The 20,753-nt window shown below is 40.4% G+C and overlaps 1 protein-coding gene across 1 annotated transcript; it reads right to left on the reverse strand.

Moving 5' to 3' along the window:
* Window positions 1–14,894: 14,894 nt before the first annotated feature.
* On the reverse strand, window positions 14,895–20,241 carry crybb1l2 (crystallin, beta B1, like 2). The gene is given in 8 exon segments (XM_061090528.1): window positions 14,895–15,066; window positions 17,326–17,468; window positions 17,575–17,707; window positions 18,450–18,568; window positions 18,977–19,077; window positions 20,067–20,144; window positions 20,147–20,189; window positions 20,191–20,241. Coding segments are annotated over 8 exon segments (840 nt in total).
* Window positions 20,242–20,753: the final 512 nt, after the last annotated feature.

The raw sequence follows: 20,753 nt of genomic DNA on the forward strand, positions 1-20,753 counted from the left end.
TCCTTTTTTTATTTTGTTTTTTTTTCATCCCCGTTTCTTTCATTTGTTCTGTCCCTTGGCGTCACCACTTCCGCTTCACCATATACTGCGCCGCTCTATCTCCACACACTGGCACGCAGCCTGCAGCACAATAGATGCTGGAGTGTCATGTAATTAGTTCCTTCTTCTTATAAGGCAACATATTGTTTTGAGTTTCTAAAATGCTCGACAGCAAATCAGGATGAACGTCATTTCTATTGTATTCATATTTCTTATAATGTGTTTAATTAGACTGTTCATTCAATGGAATTGATTTAAAATGTATGTAATTTTTTTAGCTGTTATTACGACCTATAAGTTCTACTCTACGTACTACATTCAGACGTTGGACTGTATAATGTCTTATTAAGCTCTGGAGAAGGATTTGTCACGTTTGGGAAGTAATCGTAATGATCTCTGGGTTTGGGATTGACGACTGCAGATTTACAAAAGAGAAACTATATATTACAAACTGTAACTTTAAAAAAACATATGTATTTACCAGGCAAAGAGGATCCAACCGAAGACTTCACATAATTAATAATAAACAAGTTGCATTGTGGTAAATATAGTGTCCAATGTTGCTGAAGCCTGATCCTGGTAACTAAAAGTCCCAGATTAAGATATTTCCACCACAGTTTTTTCTTTAAATCTGTTTCAACGTATAAACACATTGTGTGTGTCCTAGAGGTCTAAAAGACATGTGAAATATATTTTCTTCCCTATGAAAAAACAACATAAACAACATTGTGTCACATGGATGTGAAGTAGACACAAAATAGGTGTCCTCTTCAAAAATCAATGCTAAAACACTTTAAAGCAGGACCTGTATCTGCTCCTCTGTGCGAGGAGGATCAGGAGGAGCACTGCCAGAGCCCAATAAAATTACCTCCAGCAGGCTATTGGTGTGCATGTTTCTGACCAAACGGTCATGTGGGGAGCATGATGGACTGACATCCTCCAGTAGGACCTGTGCTCACAGCCCAGCACCTTGCAGCTCGTTTGGCATTTGCCAGAGAACACCAGAATTCGTAGGTCCGCCACTGGCGCCCAATTCACTTGACAGATGAGAGCAGGTCTCACCGGAAAAATTTGTTCATCAAGATCTGATTTTTGATTGAAGTGTTCCCTTCATTTTTTGGAGCAGTGACAACCATGAACCTAATAAATTGCAAGTCTCATTCTTGAATCACGTACGTGGCTCAAAAATATCATCCTTTTGTACTGGAGCATATACAGAGTTCAAAGTGCTGTGTAAAATGACACTCTCCTTTGAAAACACACTTCAACCAGGGATTGGTGGGGCTCACTCTGCTATCTTTGGTCAGTATAGCTTCCTGTGCTCTTTTATCTCCAGCAGAACACTTGTATAACACTCAGCCATACGTGTTTTCATGTGCTCAGATCAATAATGTCCTCTCTCTCCCTCCTCCTCCTCCATCCACACACACGCTCGATCACTCCCTCCATTCTTTAGAGCTGATTTGCTCAGTCTCCCCTCATGGCTTCCTCTTTCAGTCAATTAATCTATCTATCTATTCAGAGGACATGGTGAAAATAAATTATTGATTGTTTTCCACATCATAACATCAAAAAAAGACAAGAACCAGATCCAAATAAAAGCCTCTTATTTTGGTGCCACGGACCATAAACCTGTTTTTTTTTTTTAGATGTGAATAATTAATGAGGATAATAATCCTGTCCTCTCAGGGCTATATTTCATATAGGATCACTATGTCAGTTTGGAGAAACAGCAAATGTTCGAAGGGGTTAAAGGTTTTCTCTTTAGAATTGAGCCTTTTCTTTCACCACAGCAGCCCTCACATTGTTCTGCATTATATCCGAGCTACACTAAAGTTATAGAGCTGGGCAGTAATGGTAGAAAACCAGCAAATCCTTTGACAGATAGTTTTTTTTGTGAAATGAATAATTGATCATCAAACCAACCGCTGATAATTTGTCTGTTTAAGACAGATGATTGATGAACCATTTCAGCTCTAATTTAAATTGTGTTTAGCTAAAGGTTGAAGTTAAATCAGTGTCAGGTAATAAGTGATTATTTAGTCCCTCTGTGTTGAGAAATAAAAAGCAGTTGTAATGTTTAGCGCACAATAAACGTCTCACTTTTATACGCATTTTGGAGATGGCTTATTATAATTTCTTATCAGGTGTGATTATGTGAACCACATATAGCACCTGACTTGGTTGCTAGCGAGCAGTCCTCTTAATAGACCCCTTAGCGATAAAAGGGCTCCATCATGCAAGCAGAGAAGAAAACTTCCACAGATTAGTTTTCATGGCACCTTGTGTTTTCTCACGTCTCTCACACAGTCTTTGCTTTGCGTCATTCTTCAATTTCAATATTATCTGTGCTTGTGTCACCTCTCTGTGTGTGTGAGCTTACGTCTGCAGGAAGGTGTTCCTAATTAACACTTATTAACACTTCCTTCAGGTGTTATATTTTGCTCGCTCTCCTTCTTCGCTAAGCTGGTTTCTTAACCTTGTCTCAAATTAAACACTCAAACTCTTAAATTAAAAAAAGTTACTTCACTTATATAAATAATGCCCATTGAGAACAAAGGAACAGGTTTGGTCAGTATTACATTGATAAGGACAGTAAAGGACCCTGGCTGAATAAGTGAGGTGGGCTAGTGGGGTTTGGTGATGCTTTGCACCAAAATACAAAATGAAGGTATAGCCAGTACAGAGTAACACACATGAGTGAGACACTAGGGCTGTGTTCGAAAAGTCAATCATGTTTAGGAACCTTCAGTTAGGAGTGAAATGACCTGGAAGTATTTCAGCGGCCGCCATTATAAGAGCTGTTCAAATTCTCTAAATGATAAGGAAAAGAGCGTCAATGCTTCCTAACTTATCTCCTTTAGCACAGGAACCACTGGAACATCCTTAATGAAAAAAAAGAGAAAATACCGTCCCACAAATCGTTGCGGCAGCAACATTTAAAACGACACAACCTCATAGTTGCACTTGTACACCCTAACGCACATGTATATAAAAAAACAGAACAACTGTTTTATTCTCCTGACATAATCTTGATTTCTTCTGTCACATCTGTCCAGTCAACAACAAGCTTATACTTGTCATACTTATAGTTCACAATATCGAAAAATACAACTAAATACAAATATCAAAATAATTCAAATTGTGGAATGGAAACAATAAGGTTTTCTTCACATTTATTACTCACATTATTATATTATTTCAACATTTCAGTTTGGTTTATTTTCATTTTCAGTCAAATCTGTTTTGTTCCTGGACCCTGTGACGTATACATCGGGAAAAGTGTAATAAAGGAGATTATTTGGACGTTCTGTCGCAGCCTAGCTCTAAGATGCAAGAAAGTGTAGGTGTGAACATCATGACTTGAGAATCCATTACCAGCACAATAGGAGCTTGGATAATACAACAAACTGGACAATGACAATAGACAGAAGAGACAGACCAACATCCACACACAGCACATCTCAAGCTCTACACACAAGTGAGGAGCAGCTTGTGCAGACAAACACAACAGAGACAAGACACAACGAGCTGAAATGTGTGAGTTGAGCGAGATAAAAGATGGAGCATCAGAAGGATCTCTCTTGCCACCCAAGGTCTCCCAACACAACAGGACAGTGTGAACACTGGATATATACGTGCAAGTGTAAAGAGAAAGCGGATTGTCTACTCCGCAGCTGGTTGATTAGTTGCAGAAATCACAATGGACAGGAAACAACAAAGGTGAAAAGGTTCAAAACAACACATGCAACGTAGCAGACTATGTAAAATGGCTAAAAATGTCAGCAAACCGACACCAAGCATAAAGCTAGCACAAGTGATGAACTTTAAAACCGAAGCGTATTAGTGTGGACGTAGCCCAAAAACACAGGCAGAGAACAGAGCTGTAAACTCGGTCAAATGAAAACATGGAACAATCATAAATGCCCTATTTCTCTTGCTGTTTTTTAGATAATTTAAAAGGTTGATGCTCGACGGGTGGTCTTATTATTATTCTCTTACGGTTGAGAGACTGGAGCTTTACCACCAGTTCACCAGCATCTGTTTATTTCAATGGTCCCAAAGGGGGATTTACTACATAAAATCGGAATGCTTCACATCTACCAGTAATATATTTTTAATACTGTATTTTTACAGGTGTAGTTTTACACACACACACTTGTTCTGGTTGACTCATCCTCTTGTTTACTGTTGTCAAGTTTCACCACTACACCTACAGTAAGGCTGCAGGCACCATTGTCGACTATAAATGTGACAACTGCTCCATACTATAGAGACACAACAGCAACCTGCAGGTACTTCAGCTTTTGTCTTTGACAGGTGAGCCATTGTACAGAAAACCATTGTACATTACGCCCCGCTGTCAGAACACAGGCACTCATCTCCAAGCTGTCAGTCTGCATAAACTAGAGGTTGATCTTTGTGGCCTACTGACAAACTTCAAACCAGACTTTTACAGACTTCTACATTGACTGCTGCAATGGACTTCCTAAGAAATCTATCAGTTACTAACATCTTATTCAAAATTCAGATGCAAGAGTTTCAACCAAATCTAAGGCTGCCCACATCACCCCTGTTTGTAAATCTATACCAGCTGCCAGTAAACCAGAGGAAGTTTCAGATTAAAACCTCTCCATTAACAGAAGTTAATGGAGCTGACATGAAATCCATAATGGAAATGCTAGACCGATAAAACCCAGTGAGATGTCTGAGACAGGGAGCTGTCTGCTAGTGGTACCAGTGCAGAGGGAAATCTAAACACAAAGCAAACTGCCTGATGGTCTTAGGAATGCTCCTTCTTTTTCTTTTATTATTTTTCAAATATCTATCTATTCTAATTGTGTTATATTACTTATTCAACTTGTTTATATATAGAGAGAGATTTATCCTTATTATTTCTTAATTATTACCAACTTTTGCTCTTTTTATTTTGCTTGAAAATGGTTTGATTGAATTATTTTAGTTTTGTTTTAGTGTTGTCCCTCCAGTACAGCACCTTGAATCTACCTCTGTGTATAAAATGTGCTTTATAAATAAAACTGCCTTGCCGCAGTTTATACTTAAGACTTAATTACCAACCGGGATAGTTGCCTCCAATGCGTCAATTCAATTTAATTTTCTTTGGAAAATTCGTAGCTCCAAAGCACAAATTACGAATATGCTTAATGTGGGTCGGGTTTATTATCTAATATTAAGTACCATAGTTTCGATACCATCCTTGTTCAGGATTCTTGGGCCAGCAAATAATGTAGCACAGATTAGATGAATATACTTTGCACTGAAAGTGGTAAAAAGCAGGGGCCACTAATGGCTTCGGGTTTCATTTCTATCATCTTGCCATGTCTAAAGGCAAAACAGTGTAGCTGCGCCCAACAGCCACAATAAAAGACAGGGTCAGGGCATGATATTCATTGAGGTTAGGATAAAAACCCAAACCCTCAGACATATTCTGCTAGAAGGCATTCAAGGTGTAGCACTTGGTTGTACACACAAAAAGTGACAAAAATAGGTGTATGAGGAAATAAAAGACAAGCTGAGCAGTTCAGCTCCTGTGTGACCCTCTCATCTCCACATGTCTGGCCTGTAACTGTGTGATGTCAGATTGGCAGTGTCAGAATGAACTTTGTTGCTTCAATGTGCTTCAATCCAGTGCCATTCAGTTTTATGTGATTTCACATTCAGCTTTATTGGTCACTTCCATAATACACGTAACAGGATAGAGCCAAATGCTGTCCTCCACAGCTCGGGGTGCAGGTCATGGATCATAAAAACTAAAAAAAGGCATAAAAGAGAGCAGGGTTTATACTGAACAGGTAGTCATTGGATATGTAAATTGTTCAGTTCTGTTATTTTTTTAGTGTTGGAAGGAGGGATGGAGGACAGAACAGAAAGATCTTGCTAAAAATGCTCTGAAGCCAGAGTGCAAAGTTAGTGGTTACTCTGTATAGATGTTCACTAGGGAAGGGATAGAGTCTCCTATGATCTTCTCTGCAGCTCTCACTTATTCTCTGCAGTGACTTGCACTCAGTGGCTGCACAGCTCCAACAGAATGTTTGCATTACGAATGGAGGGGACCTTTGTCTGCACAGGAAGTATTGGCGCAGTCTGGCTTTCTTGGCGAGGGCTGTATTGTTGGTGGACTAGTTCAGGTGTCAGCGATGTGTGCCCCAGTGGAACTTGATGGTGCTGACTTTTACCACTGCAGAGGGAATTGAAAACTGCGACCCCTCTTGAATCATTGTCCGATCCATTTTGAGGGTTCACATCCTGAACCTACACTCACACTCTGGTTAATGTTAACCCCCATCGCTCAAGATTCAGTGGCTGTGTCTGCTCAGAGGCAACACATTAACAGGTAATGGACTGGAGAATAAATATGTGAACAAAAAACTGTTAACTGAGAGATCTTCTTTTTTGCTGCTGCCTGTAAGATCAGTCCTCCCTCCCCTCCGCCTTCTCTCCTCCATATCACCACCCCTATAGTCATCAGTCCCCGTCGCCACTCTCCTTGCATCCTGTGACCGGTTCCACTTTCAACTATTATTTTTAACCCTCCGGCATGCCTCATGTGTGACGCAGATGGTGGCGTAATACAGACACAGCAAACTAAGGAGGGAAGAAGGGGTTGAGAGGGAGAGAGAGAGAGAGAGAGAGAGAGAGAGAGAGAGAGAGAGAGAGAGAGAGAGAGAGAGAGAGAGAGAGAGAGAGAGAGAGAGAGAGAGAGAGAGAGAGAGAGAGAGAGAGAGAGACGCAGGAGGTCTAGTTATAGCGAGACAAGGAGGGAGAAAGTCTTGGAGTTAAAGTCTGGCGAGGGATGAGTGATGAGGCAGAGGAGAGAGAGAGAGAGAGGCAGGAATGATAGGTTCACCTGTCGCACATTGTGTAAAAACCTGCCAGCATCAATTTTTCATCCCCTGCTGTGATGCAAACTATGTCAAAATTCCGAATGTATAATGAGCATTGTTCTTTTCCCACATCTTGCCACACCCCCTCTACCCCATCATCCATCTTCCTGAAAGCTCTACGCACCCACTCGTTTGTCTGAGCAGAAAGAAGAGGAGTTGCATATCAATCTTACATCACTCATCAGTCAGCCCAAGACTTTACATAGAGGCACTGAATGAGCATCAGCGCTCCGTGACGCACACCAACTGTCAGGTTGAAGCGTTTGTGCACTTGTGTGTTGCTGCACGTGTGTGTGCGCGTGAGTGCAAATGTGTGCAAATATATTTGTGCATGCTGAATCTGTGTGGCAGCATGTCAGAAACCAGACAGAAATCATCATCAGACTCACAGAGCAGAGAGAAAAGTGAAAAAAAATAAACGTTTCTCCTCCATGCCGCTCCCTCTTTTCCCCTCCAACTTATAATAAGGACATGACATTAGTCACAATTAGACAATGAGACTAAAATTGTCTGTCCTCTCCTACTCAAAATATGTTTTCCGTCTGTTTCCAAAATTAAACATCACAATCCCTGCATGCAACAATGGCAGCATCCAAATTACTGCCAATTGTAATGATTAAATTATTAAAATTAGTACAGATGACACATTCAGGTTCTGGGAAAAATACATTCTGTGACTTAGGGAGAAATAAACAATAAAGAGAATCATCTGCTCTGTGGTTTCATTTTATCTGAAGTCACTCTGACAAAACTCCTTAAGCTTCCTGAGAAACAGTAGCAGTGCATTTACTGCAAGATAATGGCCTCGGTCTATTGTATGGAGGACCAAGTATGACAGAACTAACTATTGTATTGGAAAAATGACTTGGTGTAGTGGAAAATAGCAAATTGTGGTTGAAGACTATTTGATAGTTGAAGAGTAACTTTTTGCATACCTGTCTAAGACTCTATGATCTTAATTGTTTATGACCTGAACCCTGTATGACCTTTCTATATACCTGTTTGACCTTTCCATGACTTATTGACTGTCCAAGGAACCCAATAGAAATGTATGTAAATCATTTGTTCTTTTCCTACGGTTCCTGTCTGAATCTACCCTACAGAACCAGTCTGAACTGGCAAACAGCCTTGTTCTCCTATAAGATCTGTGCATCTGACTGTTCTTCATCTTCACTCTGAGATCCTTGTGACTCCCTGCATGAAGCCCCTTATTAAATACACGTAGATAACTTTGATGTTTCCAGCCTCTTGTGTTTCCAGATTTCCGTCACACTATTAATGGAGGTCTGTCAGTGACAATTTACAGATAACACATTCATTTTGTTTTGTTTTTTTTTTTAAAACTGAATCAAGATATACCTTGAAACAAATTAAAAAAAATAATACATGGCATACATGTAGTTAATTTCTTTAAGAAAAAATAATTGCTACAAATAGAAAATGTAGTAGCACTACAAAATATTAAATGGGAAAATTTGGTGGAATTATACAGGAATGTGCTGGCATTATTACATTATATTTCATTTAGCTGACGCTTACACCTAAGCGACTTACGATAAGTGCATTCAACCATGAGGGTTTAAACCCAGAACAACAAGAATCAAGTAAAATTTTCTTCAAGAAAGCATGAATACGATATCCTTTTAATTGTAACGAACTGATCCTCTAATATTTAAATTAGTCTTTTCCACTTAACTTTCTTTTTGGTGTCTTATTTATGTATTTATTGTAGTTCCTGCACATCGTATTTGCTGGTCTCATTGTGCTTAAGGAAACAAACAGCTCCTACTGACTGACACATTTTGAGATGGGTTTGGGCACTTGTGAAAATAAGAAAAAAACAATCATACATACATAAATACATAGACATATTTCACACAATGGAGTATTAGGGCCACATTGAAGAAAAACAAATTCAGACATTTAAAAAATGAATTTGTAATATTACAATATATGTGCCAAAAGATTTAGTATCTTGTTATTTGTGAAACATATACTGAAGTATAGTTTCAGGCAGTGTTGTGCACGAACGTGTTCAATGAACGTGAGCGACATTCACTCCAGGGAGAGAGTGAACGCCCCAAACCCAACTCAGTAGCTCAGAGCATTACACAGGGAGAGGAGTGTTCAGGGGAGAAGCCGGTCAGTGACTTTGTTGAAGAACAGGAAACAGTGAAAAATTCAGAGTTTGTCTGGTCACAGCTGCTCAGTGATCAGAGCAGCTGCAGGTGGTTTGAACCGAGCTGGAGTTTCTGTGTCCTCCTCCACTCTGCTCTCACTTGAACTAATAAGCACTCAACACTAGTTATTAGGACCTGATCAGTTCATGAAGTATCTTGGTGTTTGTTTGATACGCTCTAGGGTTTATGAGGCATGAAAAATGACTCGTCAACGTTTTACGGCTCAATACAACACGAGACGTGACGCTCACATTCAGGACTCAATGTTAAAGTGAGCGGAGCGACATGCAGACATGATCCGACACCGTCGATTCTTATCCAAACACATGACCGAACGTTTGACATCTAAATCATCCCAATAAAAAAAATGAACTATAAACACAAACTAGTTCATTTTTAAGTGCGAAATGGCACAACACTGGTTTACGGAATCTCTGCGCTTGTCATTTTAACACAAGTGCAGGCTGCTTTTCTAAAATAACATTTTGCCTAAAATTACGAGCTTTTTTTCATAATGTTCTTTTTTCTCGTAAAATCATGGCTTTATTATTGTAATATTATGACTATGATGTTTGACTTCAATGTCCCTTTTGCAACATAAAAATTTAGATTTTCTCCTGTAATAAAACATGTCATGAATCAATGTGAGTGTTAAGGCAACGTTTTTGCATTAATGACTTCAACAACTGAGATAGGAACATATTTATAGACAAAAATCACAAATGAAATCTGCTGTTACTTAAAAACCAAGCTCGTTGCCAGTGTGACTTCACCTCTCTCTGAGAGCAATTGTGACGGGTAATACATGTTTTGCAAAGAACTGAAGATAAAACACCTTATCGTCTTTACTGTATAGCAGCAGTGAATGACCATGTTCTCTGAGCAGTATATCAGATGGTCAGAGCCACTACCTCACCAGATTATTTAGCAGTATTGTTCCACAAGGAGTCATTAAGCTCTTATAAGCTTTCCCATAATGCCCTGCTGCTGAAACAGTCCCAATTCACAGAGTGACATCAGAGGCAGGGCTGGAAATAGTAGTAGCTGCATGTGTGTGTGTGTGTGTGTGTGTGTGTGTGTGTGTGTGTGTGTGTGTGTGTGTGTGTGTGTGTGCATGTGTGTGTGTGTGTGTGTGTGTGTGTGTATGTGTGTGCACATGTGTGTGTGTGTGTGTGTGTTTGTCAGCTTGCGCTCTGGTCTACTCACGTATGCACCTCCATATGTGTGTGTGTGTTATGTTAACTTGTGCGTATTTGCTAACGTGCTCGTGTGTGTGCCGGCGTGTGTGTGTGTGTATGAGGATGACGTCAATACTCCTCCGATCCACATTTAACCGCATAGTGCTCACAGCACATTGTAGGTGTCTTATCTCCTCGTATTTATAGACTGAAGTAAACAGGGTGTCAGTGTGACAGGTGAAGTGTGCCGTTCCCTCTGGTTCGGGTTTTACTAAGGGACTTTATTTCTGGAGTGGGACTGCATAGGAATTTTCTTCTGACAGAATAGGATTTTTTCTGATGTTTCAAAAGCAGTATTTTTAGGATGGAGGGATGAAAAAACAATAAAAGATTGTTCCTGACTTGTTCCCAAAATATGTGATGGAAACCTCAGAAAAAAAGGAATAACATAAATGGAATAAATGGAACTCATCCAGTTCATGTTTTTATAAGTAACGAAATGTATGACTTCTTCCTCAGCTGGAAGACCAATTGTCTTCCTATTGAGTTTTCTATTTCTGTTTCTTCCCCCCCGCCCACATGTTAATTGGTGACGACTGTGTGGTACAGCTGTATCCTCTGTATCTGTGAGGTATTTTTCATTCATGTGAGAGCTGCGCATTTCTCGCACAAACTTGCCAATCAGTGAGCTGTCACAGGAAATCAGCAGAGAGGGAAGAGATACATTTGTCCCTTGTCAGTCCATCAGTCATGTTACAGTAATAATAACTACATTGCCCATAAGCCCCATCAGTCCTTTCCATGGAGAAGAAGCCAGCCAATGATTCACAGTTGGATCAAACCCAGAAAGCTTTATAGTTTTCTCTAGAACCAAACACCACAATCCACCACAACCCAAAGGGCTTCCTTCGTTTACTTTGTGTGTTGTGTTAAATTGTGCAAGCATATGTTGTGTTGACTGTACTTTGCATGGCTGTATTCCACGCTATCAAACGTGTCGATTGTCTTTCCACTGTCTCAGATTAGGTTTCGGCAACAAAAGTCCTTAAGTTAAGGATACGGGAAAGATGGTATAGGTTTGGTTAAATGTAAATAAACTTGGTAGTCTGAAGTCAAAATGAACATAACTAATAAATATAATAATGATGGTGTCATTAAGGGATTTTGTGTGGGATCAGATATTTTTGGTTTAAAGCTAATGTCTTTTAACATTTAAGTCAGTACAGGAACAATCTATTGCCAAAATGACCCATAACTAAATGAATTAAATTAACCCTAACACTGTTACATTGCTCAATTTGTATGATTGTAGATTAGTTGTAATCTCTGATCAAATGCTTATTTTTATTATGTCTGTGTTTATTTTCCTCTACATTATTCAGCTGCATAACACTGATCAGAATTGCTCTTGGTTTATCCTGCAATAACTTAATTATTTTTCCAGTTGGGGGCAGCAAAAAATAAGTTCTAAGCATATCATTAATTTTTAAAGCTACGGCCACACTAATACATTTTTAAATGGTGTTTTAAAATCGTTTCAGATTCTTAATACTCTATGTACATACTAACACTACAGTGACCACATATCCCATGACCATTCACATACACTGGTCATGCATTTGCCAGTATAAACAGGAAGCAGATTTGCAGTTGGCTGCTAGTTGCAGAAAATTACACAAACCTTTAAAAGTCTCAGTTTCTGCTCATCCAGAATAAAATGCAAAATCTAAACTAAAACTGGATCAGTAGTGTTTGGAAAAAGCTCAGTTTGAGGAGCTCTGAAAGTCCGGATGAGTGTGGATGTCTGTTGTTATAACTGTGTATCGAGAGAGAGGAACACACATCATTTCTCTTTTGGCAACAGGGACAAACTATGAAAATTATTTAAAAGTAAACACCAAAATTCAATCAAAATATATTTTACGTTAAACTACTGAAATATCACCCTGTATGACCTGTAACCTATTTTACAGCCTAAAAACACATTTTTAATAGTGGGAATAAACATGTTATTGTGTTACATCAGACATTTTCAGGAGCCCGTCCTCTTGACATCAGTGGCAAAAATAGTCTTTTGTTGCATTTTAATTGAAAGCAGTGGTCGTAAAGGTTGGAGAGAACATAGTGAGTGAATCATATTTATGTATCCATCAATTCTGGCCCAGCAGTGACCGAATTATGCTCTAATGCAGTTTACTGAAACTTGCCTCATTATATTTGCATGGTTTGGAGCACTCTAAGCTATTTAAAAGGTGTGTTCTACAAAAGTCTGATCATCACTGACGTCGCGCTGTGCTTAAAATGGGTTGGCACTGAGAGAAAGTGCAGATTACGGTATAAATGATAAAGTATTTCTGAATAGTTGATGAGCCTCAGGGATAGACGTACATGATGCATAAATGATCACATTTCACAGAAAGAAAGTGTGAATGCTTTGAATGTGGTCAAAACAATTTTGGTGCTGACGTCGGGCATCAATAGTCTGTTTGGTGAGGAGGATAAATAATGAATGAGACCATTGATTGCAGGAATGCTTCGAAGCTCATTGTTTGGGTTGATGCAGAGAGCTACGGTGGACGAGGGGGAGAGTTTTCGTCTTTCAAAGACTCAAAGTGTTATCCATTGGTATAAATCAAATCTGTCTCTGTATGCATCATATTGAGTGATTCCACTGTGAGTGTGGACTGAAGGATAGATATCCCAAATTACCTGAGATGAGCTCTAACAATGACAGATCCAGCGAGTCGGTCTATTCTCCAAGGTGATAAAGGAGTATTGGCTGAGCTGAGTCTAAGAGAAGAAGATGACAGAAGTGAAATCCAACATTTTACAGTTTTGTAGTAATGGAAGTCTCACTCCTATATCTTTTCCAATTAATGCAAAATAAATATTCTAATGTGCAGCTCTAGTTGATTAGAATTATAATCATGAGACAATAAAACCCAAACGGCTCATTTGAATGTATTTCCAAACATACCCTTAAACCCTAAAACCACAGACACTTGTTGGAAAGTCCAAAGACACAAAATCAAAAAAGGTTATAAGAAGCTTCCCATTCTCTCATTCATTAACAATTGGCTCTCACTCTCCCTGCCTATTCTAATCAGCGAAAGTTGGGTGTTTTGATAAGCCAATAAGATCTGGCTTTCATCTAAATTATCCAATCACCTTGTTGCTGTCAAAAAGGGAATCGGTTCTCCTCTCTGTCGCTGTCAGCTGTCAGTTTGGTGATTCCCTCCTCTTCCTCAGACACCTCCAGTCTCCACATCCAGAGCCCTGGACAGGCCCAACTCTGAGCCCAGTCATCTCATCTCATACTCAATATTATCTGGATCCCATATCCCATCTCCAGTGTTTAGATCCTAAACTGTGGATCCTAAACCCCTTCAACCTTGATGACATCACAAGGGGTCCAAGCGCCAAATAGACTCTCATTCATACCACATCACTTGAATCTCTTAAAATTGGTCGGCAATACAGTTTTTTCATTTTTCCAAACAAAGTGTCTCCTGTTTGAAATTCTAATAATTTGTTTCTGCTCTTTCTTTTAAGTCCTCTTTAAAGTTGCCTTGTTGTTGCTTCATTCAGATGAAGATGGCAAATCGTTTTTTACCGTTAATTTGATAATTTACAGTGGCTACTTGTCATATTCTCCAGTCTTGTGAAATCCAATCAGCATTGGCTAAACCTTTACCACTGACTTGCACCATCCCTAAAGTTAATTTATCATTTATTATTTTATTATTTCATTTATTTTTCGACATTGTTTTTTTTTTTTTTATCTCACATTTCCATATTTTTTGCCATTTGAGGGTAACTCAGGAAACGTTTCAATGAGTCGTGTGAGACAAACAAGGTATATCAGTAACCACCTGGATCCAGGGGAGTTCTGTATTTCAGGGGGCTCTTAATGTGTTGTGCCCATCTTCAGACATCTGGTAGTTATATGTCGAAACCATATGTTAATAAATAAGACATCATTTCAAGTGGAGCAGGATGTAAGATGCTTTATTGGGAATCAGGGTTGATGTGGCTTCAGGCTCTGAGCACAGAGAAATTGCATCCACGCTCTTGTTGTGTCCTCCTTCTGTCTCGGACTCCCCCACATAAACACACACAATATCCACACTGCTACCCCCACCTCAACCCCTGGTCTCCCCCACCACCTCTCCTGTCCGCCTCTGCCGGGCTGAGTGAGGGGCTGACGTCGGCGGGATACAGGAGAGAAGTGTGTGAGGGGGAGAGAGGAGGGAGGGAAGGAGAGAGAGGAGCTGACAAACAGAGATGGTGAGAGGGGGGAGAACAAAAATGGAGAGAGCATTTATTAACGGTGTGTGTAATTAATCTCTTTCTTCAAGAGTGTCATTGTTCAGTGGCTTCCAATGCTCCACCAGCTAGAAGTAACAAGCTGCTGTTTTCCCTCCATCATGCACTTAAAACCACCAAGAGTATTTTTGGGACATGGGAGGAGAATATTACTCCCTCTCCCTCTTCTCCCTCTTTGCCTTCCCCACTGCTTCCCCTCCATGTCTTTGCCCGCCCTCTGCCTTCATCCCTCCTCCGATCCCTCTCTTCCTCGGCCTCGCTGGGTTTCATTTGGAGGTGATGGTGTAGCAGCCGTGTGGGTGCCACTGCTGGTCCCGGATGCGCCTGATGGACTGCATCTGGGGGGAGCGGGCGCCAAACTCGTTGAAATGCCTGTAATCGCCCTTCTCCAGCAGGTACTGGCTGCCACGGTAGCCGGGGAACTGGTAACCGACCCAGCTGCAAGAGAGAGAGAGAGAGAGGGAGAGGAAGAGGAGAAAGGAAAGGAAGTAGATCACAGGAAAGAAAAATGAGTAACAGATGAGTAAAGTGTGAGAGACGGACCGATCACACATCTAACAAATTAAGACATCGATCTGTTTGTCACAGCATCGAACCTCAGGGCAGTCTGACTCCCAGCTGTTTGTTTCAGGCACAGCGAGTGCTTCAAATGAGGTAATCAGAGCAGATGAGAGGCTGAGTCTGCTGCCTGCCACACCCCTGACCCCCTCCGCTAGCTGCTGATGAAAGAGCCTCGGTTCCTGAGCTCGCTCCCAGACAAACACTTAGATCTCTCAGATAGTGGGGAACTATGCTGCTGGCTCAGATTGAGAATGACGTCAGCCGGATGTGGAAACTCTCTGACCCACGCTGGATTTAATGTAGTTCGGCTTTTTTTAAACAGAGTTGTTGCAGACACTGGGTGAGAACGTTTCAGAGCTAGCTTTCTGCTCTGTCGGCAGCCAATTAATAAAACACAGAGGCAGGTCTAATTGATGTTTAAATGTAGTTTTGGGAAAAATAGAATGTGTCAGGCTGTTCATCAAAATGTGAGCCCAGAAGCAAATTGTGTATTTCCAATTACCAGTGCAGTGCCCGTTCTAAACCTGCCTGTTTTCTTGTCCTGTGTCAATGCTCCAGAGCTACTACAGAATTACTCCTCGTCATTATTGAGTCCACCTCTAACAGTTCTACAACTTCACTTTTTGTGTGCAGAGCTTTTTATAAACAGTCTATGGTGCAGAGTGAAGTTAAAAAGGTTTGTGTTCATCCTTACTGATTTATCTGCAACGGAGATTTAATAGTACATTTTTTTATTGAATGAATTTAAACTGAAATTGCTTCTTTACTGTTCATGTGTATGGCCTCTATATATATTCAAATGATTTGCTGAACTGCCGTATATTGCAGAGGTCTGTAAAGCAATCACCACAATCTACAGACCAAAGTTCACAACTTTTCAAAATAAAAGCTTTGCAATTCAGCTGAATATAAATCATTACAGATTTTTTGGGACACAGGCTGCCAGTTGCCATCCTTGCATTCATAAAACTTTTAGTAGTATTGAATATATCATGTTTTTAAATTGCACCAAACTCAACACTGCACTTCCTCCAGTTATTTACAATACACTTACCGAGTATGAATGTACGGTTGTAAGATATGTTCTCCAAAGACGGAAAGACACACAGAAAGTTTGGAATTCGACTGTAAATGCTGAACTATTCGTTTTGAACAGATCAAAACCTACAGTTATATGTCTGGATATGTGTGTGGTCAATATGCAAAATTAAGCTCAAAGTTGAAAAATGTTATTGTATTAGCATATTCATGTAATCCTCGTGTCAGATTTACATTCTTCCTATTGTCAACTGGTTTCAATCCATTATATGTCTGCTTCTCTCCTACTCCTGTGTTCACATATACAGCACTTTTATATCAAACTATTCTCATTTACATGTTTTTCTGTCAAAAAAGTATGAATCTGTGACACGTGCCATTAACTCTATATGTTAACCAGCTGTAATTTCCAAGCTGCTGCTCTGCTCTGCTAAAACCCTTATTTTATAGTTGTCTAATGTTGTCTGACAAAATCAGACACATAAGTTAGAGACAACTAAGGTGCTGTGATTTGGGATTATATTTCTGCCTCTCTGAACCATGAAGAGAGAGGTGTGTCTCAAACTCGCCCGGCAGTACCCGCCGGGAGTGACTCTCCTACTACAGAAATTAAATAAGCTTTGTCCAAAAAGCTGTTACAGTTTTAGCTCGTGTGATAGTTTGGCAGCGCTGCCTGTTTGCTCCCCCTGATGACGCAACAGATACAGAAAACAACAGCCAATATGGAAGCGCCCACACTCAGACAGCCGACCAATAGTGTAATCAGTCAGTCACACAGCATTCGACTGATCATTAGTGTAAGGCTACGGCCACGCATTTGTGAATGAAGCACTGGCAAACCTTTGTCTTTTGTTTACTTCCATCCTGTGGGAGCGTGGAGCCGAATAAAACATTTGCTGCCTGTGTCAAAGCAAATCCTTGGCTTCATTTTAGCTTTGGTAAACCAGCACCGGCAACGCCACAGCCTCAACAAATGCCAAAATGTTTGTGTGATTTGTGATCTCAGTCACGGACATTTGGGTTTACAGGTCTAGCCCCACTGTTAAGGTTCAGGCAAAAAGCAAGAAAATGGCTGTAACAAGTTGACTCAATACTCACGTTCCACAGCTGACCATGATGCTGCCCACTCTATCGGTGAAACCGTAGGCAAACAGGCTGGGGACATCATCATCCATGATCTCCATCTTACGACCCTTGAACTCTCCGACCTCATGCAGGCAGATCTTGTGCTTCTCAGGGTCCTGCAAGGTGGAAGAAAAAGGAAGGGCCGTTAAATGGAGTGAAGAGATGAGATGGAAGAGAGCCTGTGAAATATAAATAAATCTTCAGTGAAATGGAGAGGTTTACCATGCGGACTGGTCTGAAGGACAGCAGGTAGTCGTTCTTCTGGCAGTTGCTCCATGAGTCCCAACGGGGGTACTCGCCCTTCTCCAGGATGAACATCTCACCACAGAAGTTCATCTGTTCAAAGCCCACGAAGCTGAGAGCGAAAATGACAAAAGGGGGAGGAGGGGGAAGGGGAAGAGATCATTGGATTGCCTTTTTAAAGGAGACATCTTGGAGGAGCAGTAAACTTGAGTTTACTCATGAGTACTGCAGAGCCACTGCAACCAGTTGTATAACGTGTTCAATTGTTCAATGGTTTGGACGCAAGAGTTTTCAGGGTTTTACAATAAAATTATGATGTCATCAAATGTGAGATCTGTTGTTTTTTGTTTTGTTTAATCCAGACGACAGAGTAAGAATCAGGATATCTCAGTCCCTTGCCCCCTCACGTTTGACCATTCTGTTTTAAATGTGTCTCATAAGTTAAGCCCAATTTTACGGAGGTGCAATTCAAATATGTGTTCATCACAGGATGTCCGCTTTGACTGACTTTGATCAAATTTCTTTCTTCTTGCTTTTACCTCTGAAAAACTTTGTCCTCATGTCCTCCCTTGTATGTTTTTACTCTCATCGTGTCACTGTTTGTGGCTTTGTTGCGTCAGTAGCTTGGGTACTGGAGTTAATTCTACTGCTGCACCTCTCTGAACATCACTCAGCATAAAAGCATCAGATAAATGTCGAAATGCAAAGTGTGAAATGTTGCATAATGGCGAGGTACCGCAGTGAAATTATCTCTTTGCTAGCTCTTTGCTCAGACGAGTGTTGGTAACGGGTACATTATACGTGCATATGTGGGAGGGTGTGCACATGTGACTGTGCGTGGTTGGGCTACTTACGGTCCAGAGTCGACACGCAGGGAGCGCACCCTATCCATTCCCATGTCACACACATTCATGCACTCGCCGGTGATCTCAATGCAGCGACCCTGGAAGTTCTCCTGGTCATAAACGCACATCTGGACAGTTGGGGTGAAGAGAATAAGGATTAGACAGGAGATCACAGAGTACATGATGGAAAGACTGTGGCAGTGGTCTAACCAAGAAGGAGGGAGAGAACAGTGAAGCGACTGTGTTGTTATTACTGTCACTTGTAATTGGGGACTGTCTCCCATCGAGCTACAAGAACCAACAGGCTGTGGTAACAGACATTTCACCTGAACTCTTTGTTCAAGGCCAGACTTCTGTGTGTGTGTGTGTGTGTGTGTGTGTGTGTGTGTGTGTGTGTGTGTGTGTGTGTGTGTGTGTGTGTGTGTGTGTGTGTGTGTGTGTGTGTGTGTGTGTGTGTGTGTGTGTGTGTGTGTGTGTGTGTGTGTGTGTGTGTGTGTGTGTCTGTGTGTGTGTGTGTGTGTGGGCACGTGCGTTACCTTGTAGGACATCATGCCCATCTCTGACATCTTGTTCTGAGCGGCCTTCCCGTCAGTCTGAGAAGCAGACTTGGATTTCTCTCCCCCGGCGGACATGATGACTGAGAGGAGAAGAAGAATCGCTCTTTAGTAGAGTTTTACTGTCACATTAAGAGACTGCACAGACACGACTGGGGTTGCCATTAAATAACTTAATATGCACAAAGAATTTGTACTTTAATTAAAAATGTAAGTGTAATGTATTAATGACAGAACACAGACACAAGTTACAAAACTAGTGGAATCGTCTATATGGCCAAAACTGAGGCGAACATACAACAGAATACTAACATTATTCATCCTGTGACAAATGATGTCAGTTCTGGATAGATCATGTTACATCAATTCTAATAAGATTTTATAAATATAATTGTTAAAATTACAACATCGCCAATCCTAAAATACATACAACTGCATAAATGCTATTTGTAATCACATTTAAACAATTTGTAATGCAAGAAGGACAAAATATGAGACACAAACCTCCCATTTTTCTGATCGTCTCTCGCAGCCTGAATCATTTTCACACATTCCACAACAAAGCTGAATTCAATTCAAACTTAACCACACAAATGACCATCTCGTCACTTAGCTTTACACACAGAGTTACAGTAAAACCTCCATCACAAATCAGCAATCAAATCAATGCTAATAACCCTTACTCCTTAACAAATATCCAAAGCTGTACAGTACATTTGTAGTACCTGCATAAATAATTCGGCAGTTTAAAACTTTTCTCAGTTTTGAGCCTAAAATAAAATAAGTCTGTGCCGCATTTGTGGAACCAACATGAATTTTTAAGTTAAATGTTAGACACAGCCAGACAAAATTTAAGTATTGGTTTAAGCAGAAGTAATAAAGTTTTCATTGACCACTTTTGGATTTACTAGAAATTCACCTAGCTTGACTTGTATAGCTTAGCTTGAACTGGAACTGACTTTCCTATGTTGTTCCTATTGAAAGGTTTTACACCAGGTAACTTTCAGGCTCTCTCTCTCTCTCTCTCTCTCTCCCTTTTCTTTTTCTGTATGATGTTTGTCCACTGTCTTACCTGTGGCAGTGTGTGCGTAAAAGTGTAGACTCTGGGCTGGGACTGGTGGTCTGTGTGAGATTGGGCCGGCCCCCTGTGGCTTTTATATGCTGGCGCCCAGAGAGAGGGGATTATAGAGACAGACAACAAACTCGCTGAGCTCACAGCCCCCACAGAATAGAAATACCCCCATCATCAAAGAGAGCGAGGAGAGAGAGAGAGACATAGAGACAGTGGAGCAGGTGAAAAGGCAGATATATGCCACAATATACAGTATATCTACTACTGTACTAATTCCACAAATGTCTGTCTGTATGTATGTAGAGCGCATAACCAATTTGATACATTATAATTTAAATATTAATACAATTTGTATAAACAAGCGACCAATACTGTGTTGATTGCTTAACAGACCTTTGAAATAGCCAGCATGTAATGTATGAAAAATTAACAGCAGTTCAGTAAAATCATAATCATCATAAGCCACATATGTCATTTTATGAAAAACATTGACTCTAAAATCTATTTAAAATCTTAATTGCAAATAAACCAGGCAGGATGAACCAGCAGTCTCTGCATACAACGTACACAAAGGGACAGTTTATTGTAGATATGTTAGAGGAGGACTCACTAATGACTAACAGTCACTAATAATAATAATTCTGAAGTAACTCCAGATCATTAACACAGACCAAGAGTACAGCCCAT

Source organism: Limanda limanda, chromosome 2 (genome assembly GCF_963576545.1).
Source record: "Limanda limanda chromosome 2, fLimLim1.1, whole genome shotgun sequence".
In the NCBI taxonomy this organism is placed as follows: Eukaryota; Metazoa; Chordata; class Actinopteri; order Pleuronectiformes; family Pleuronectidae; genus Limanda; species Limanda limanda.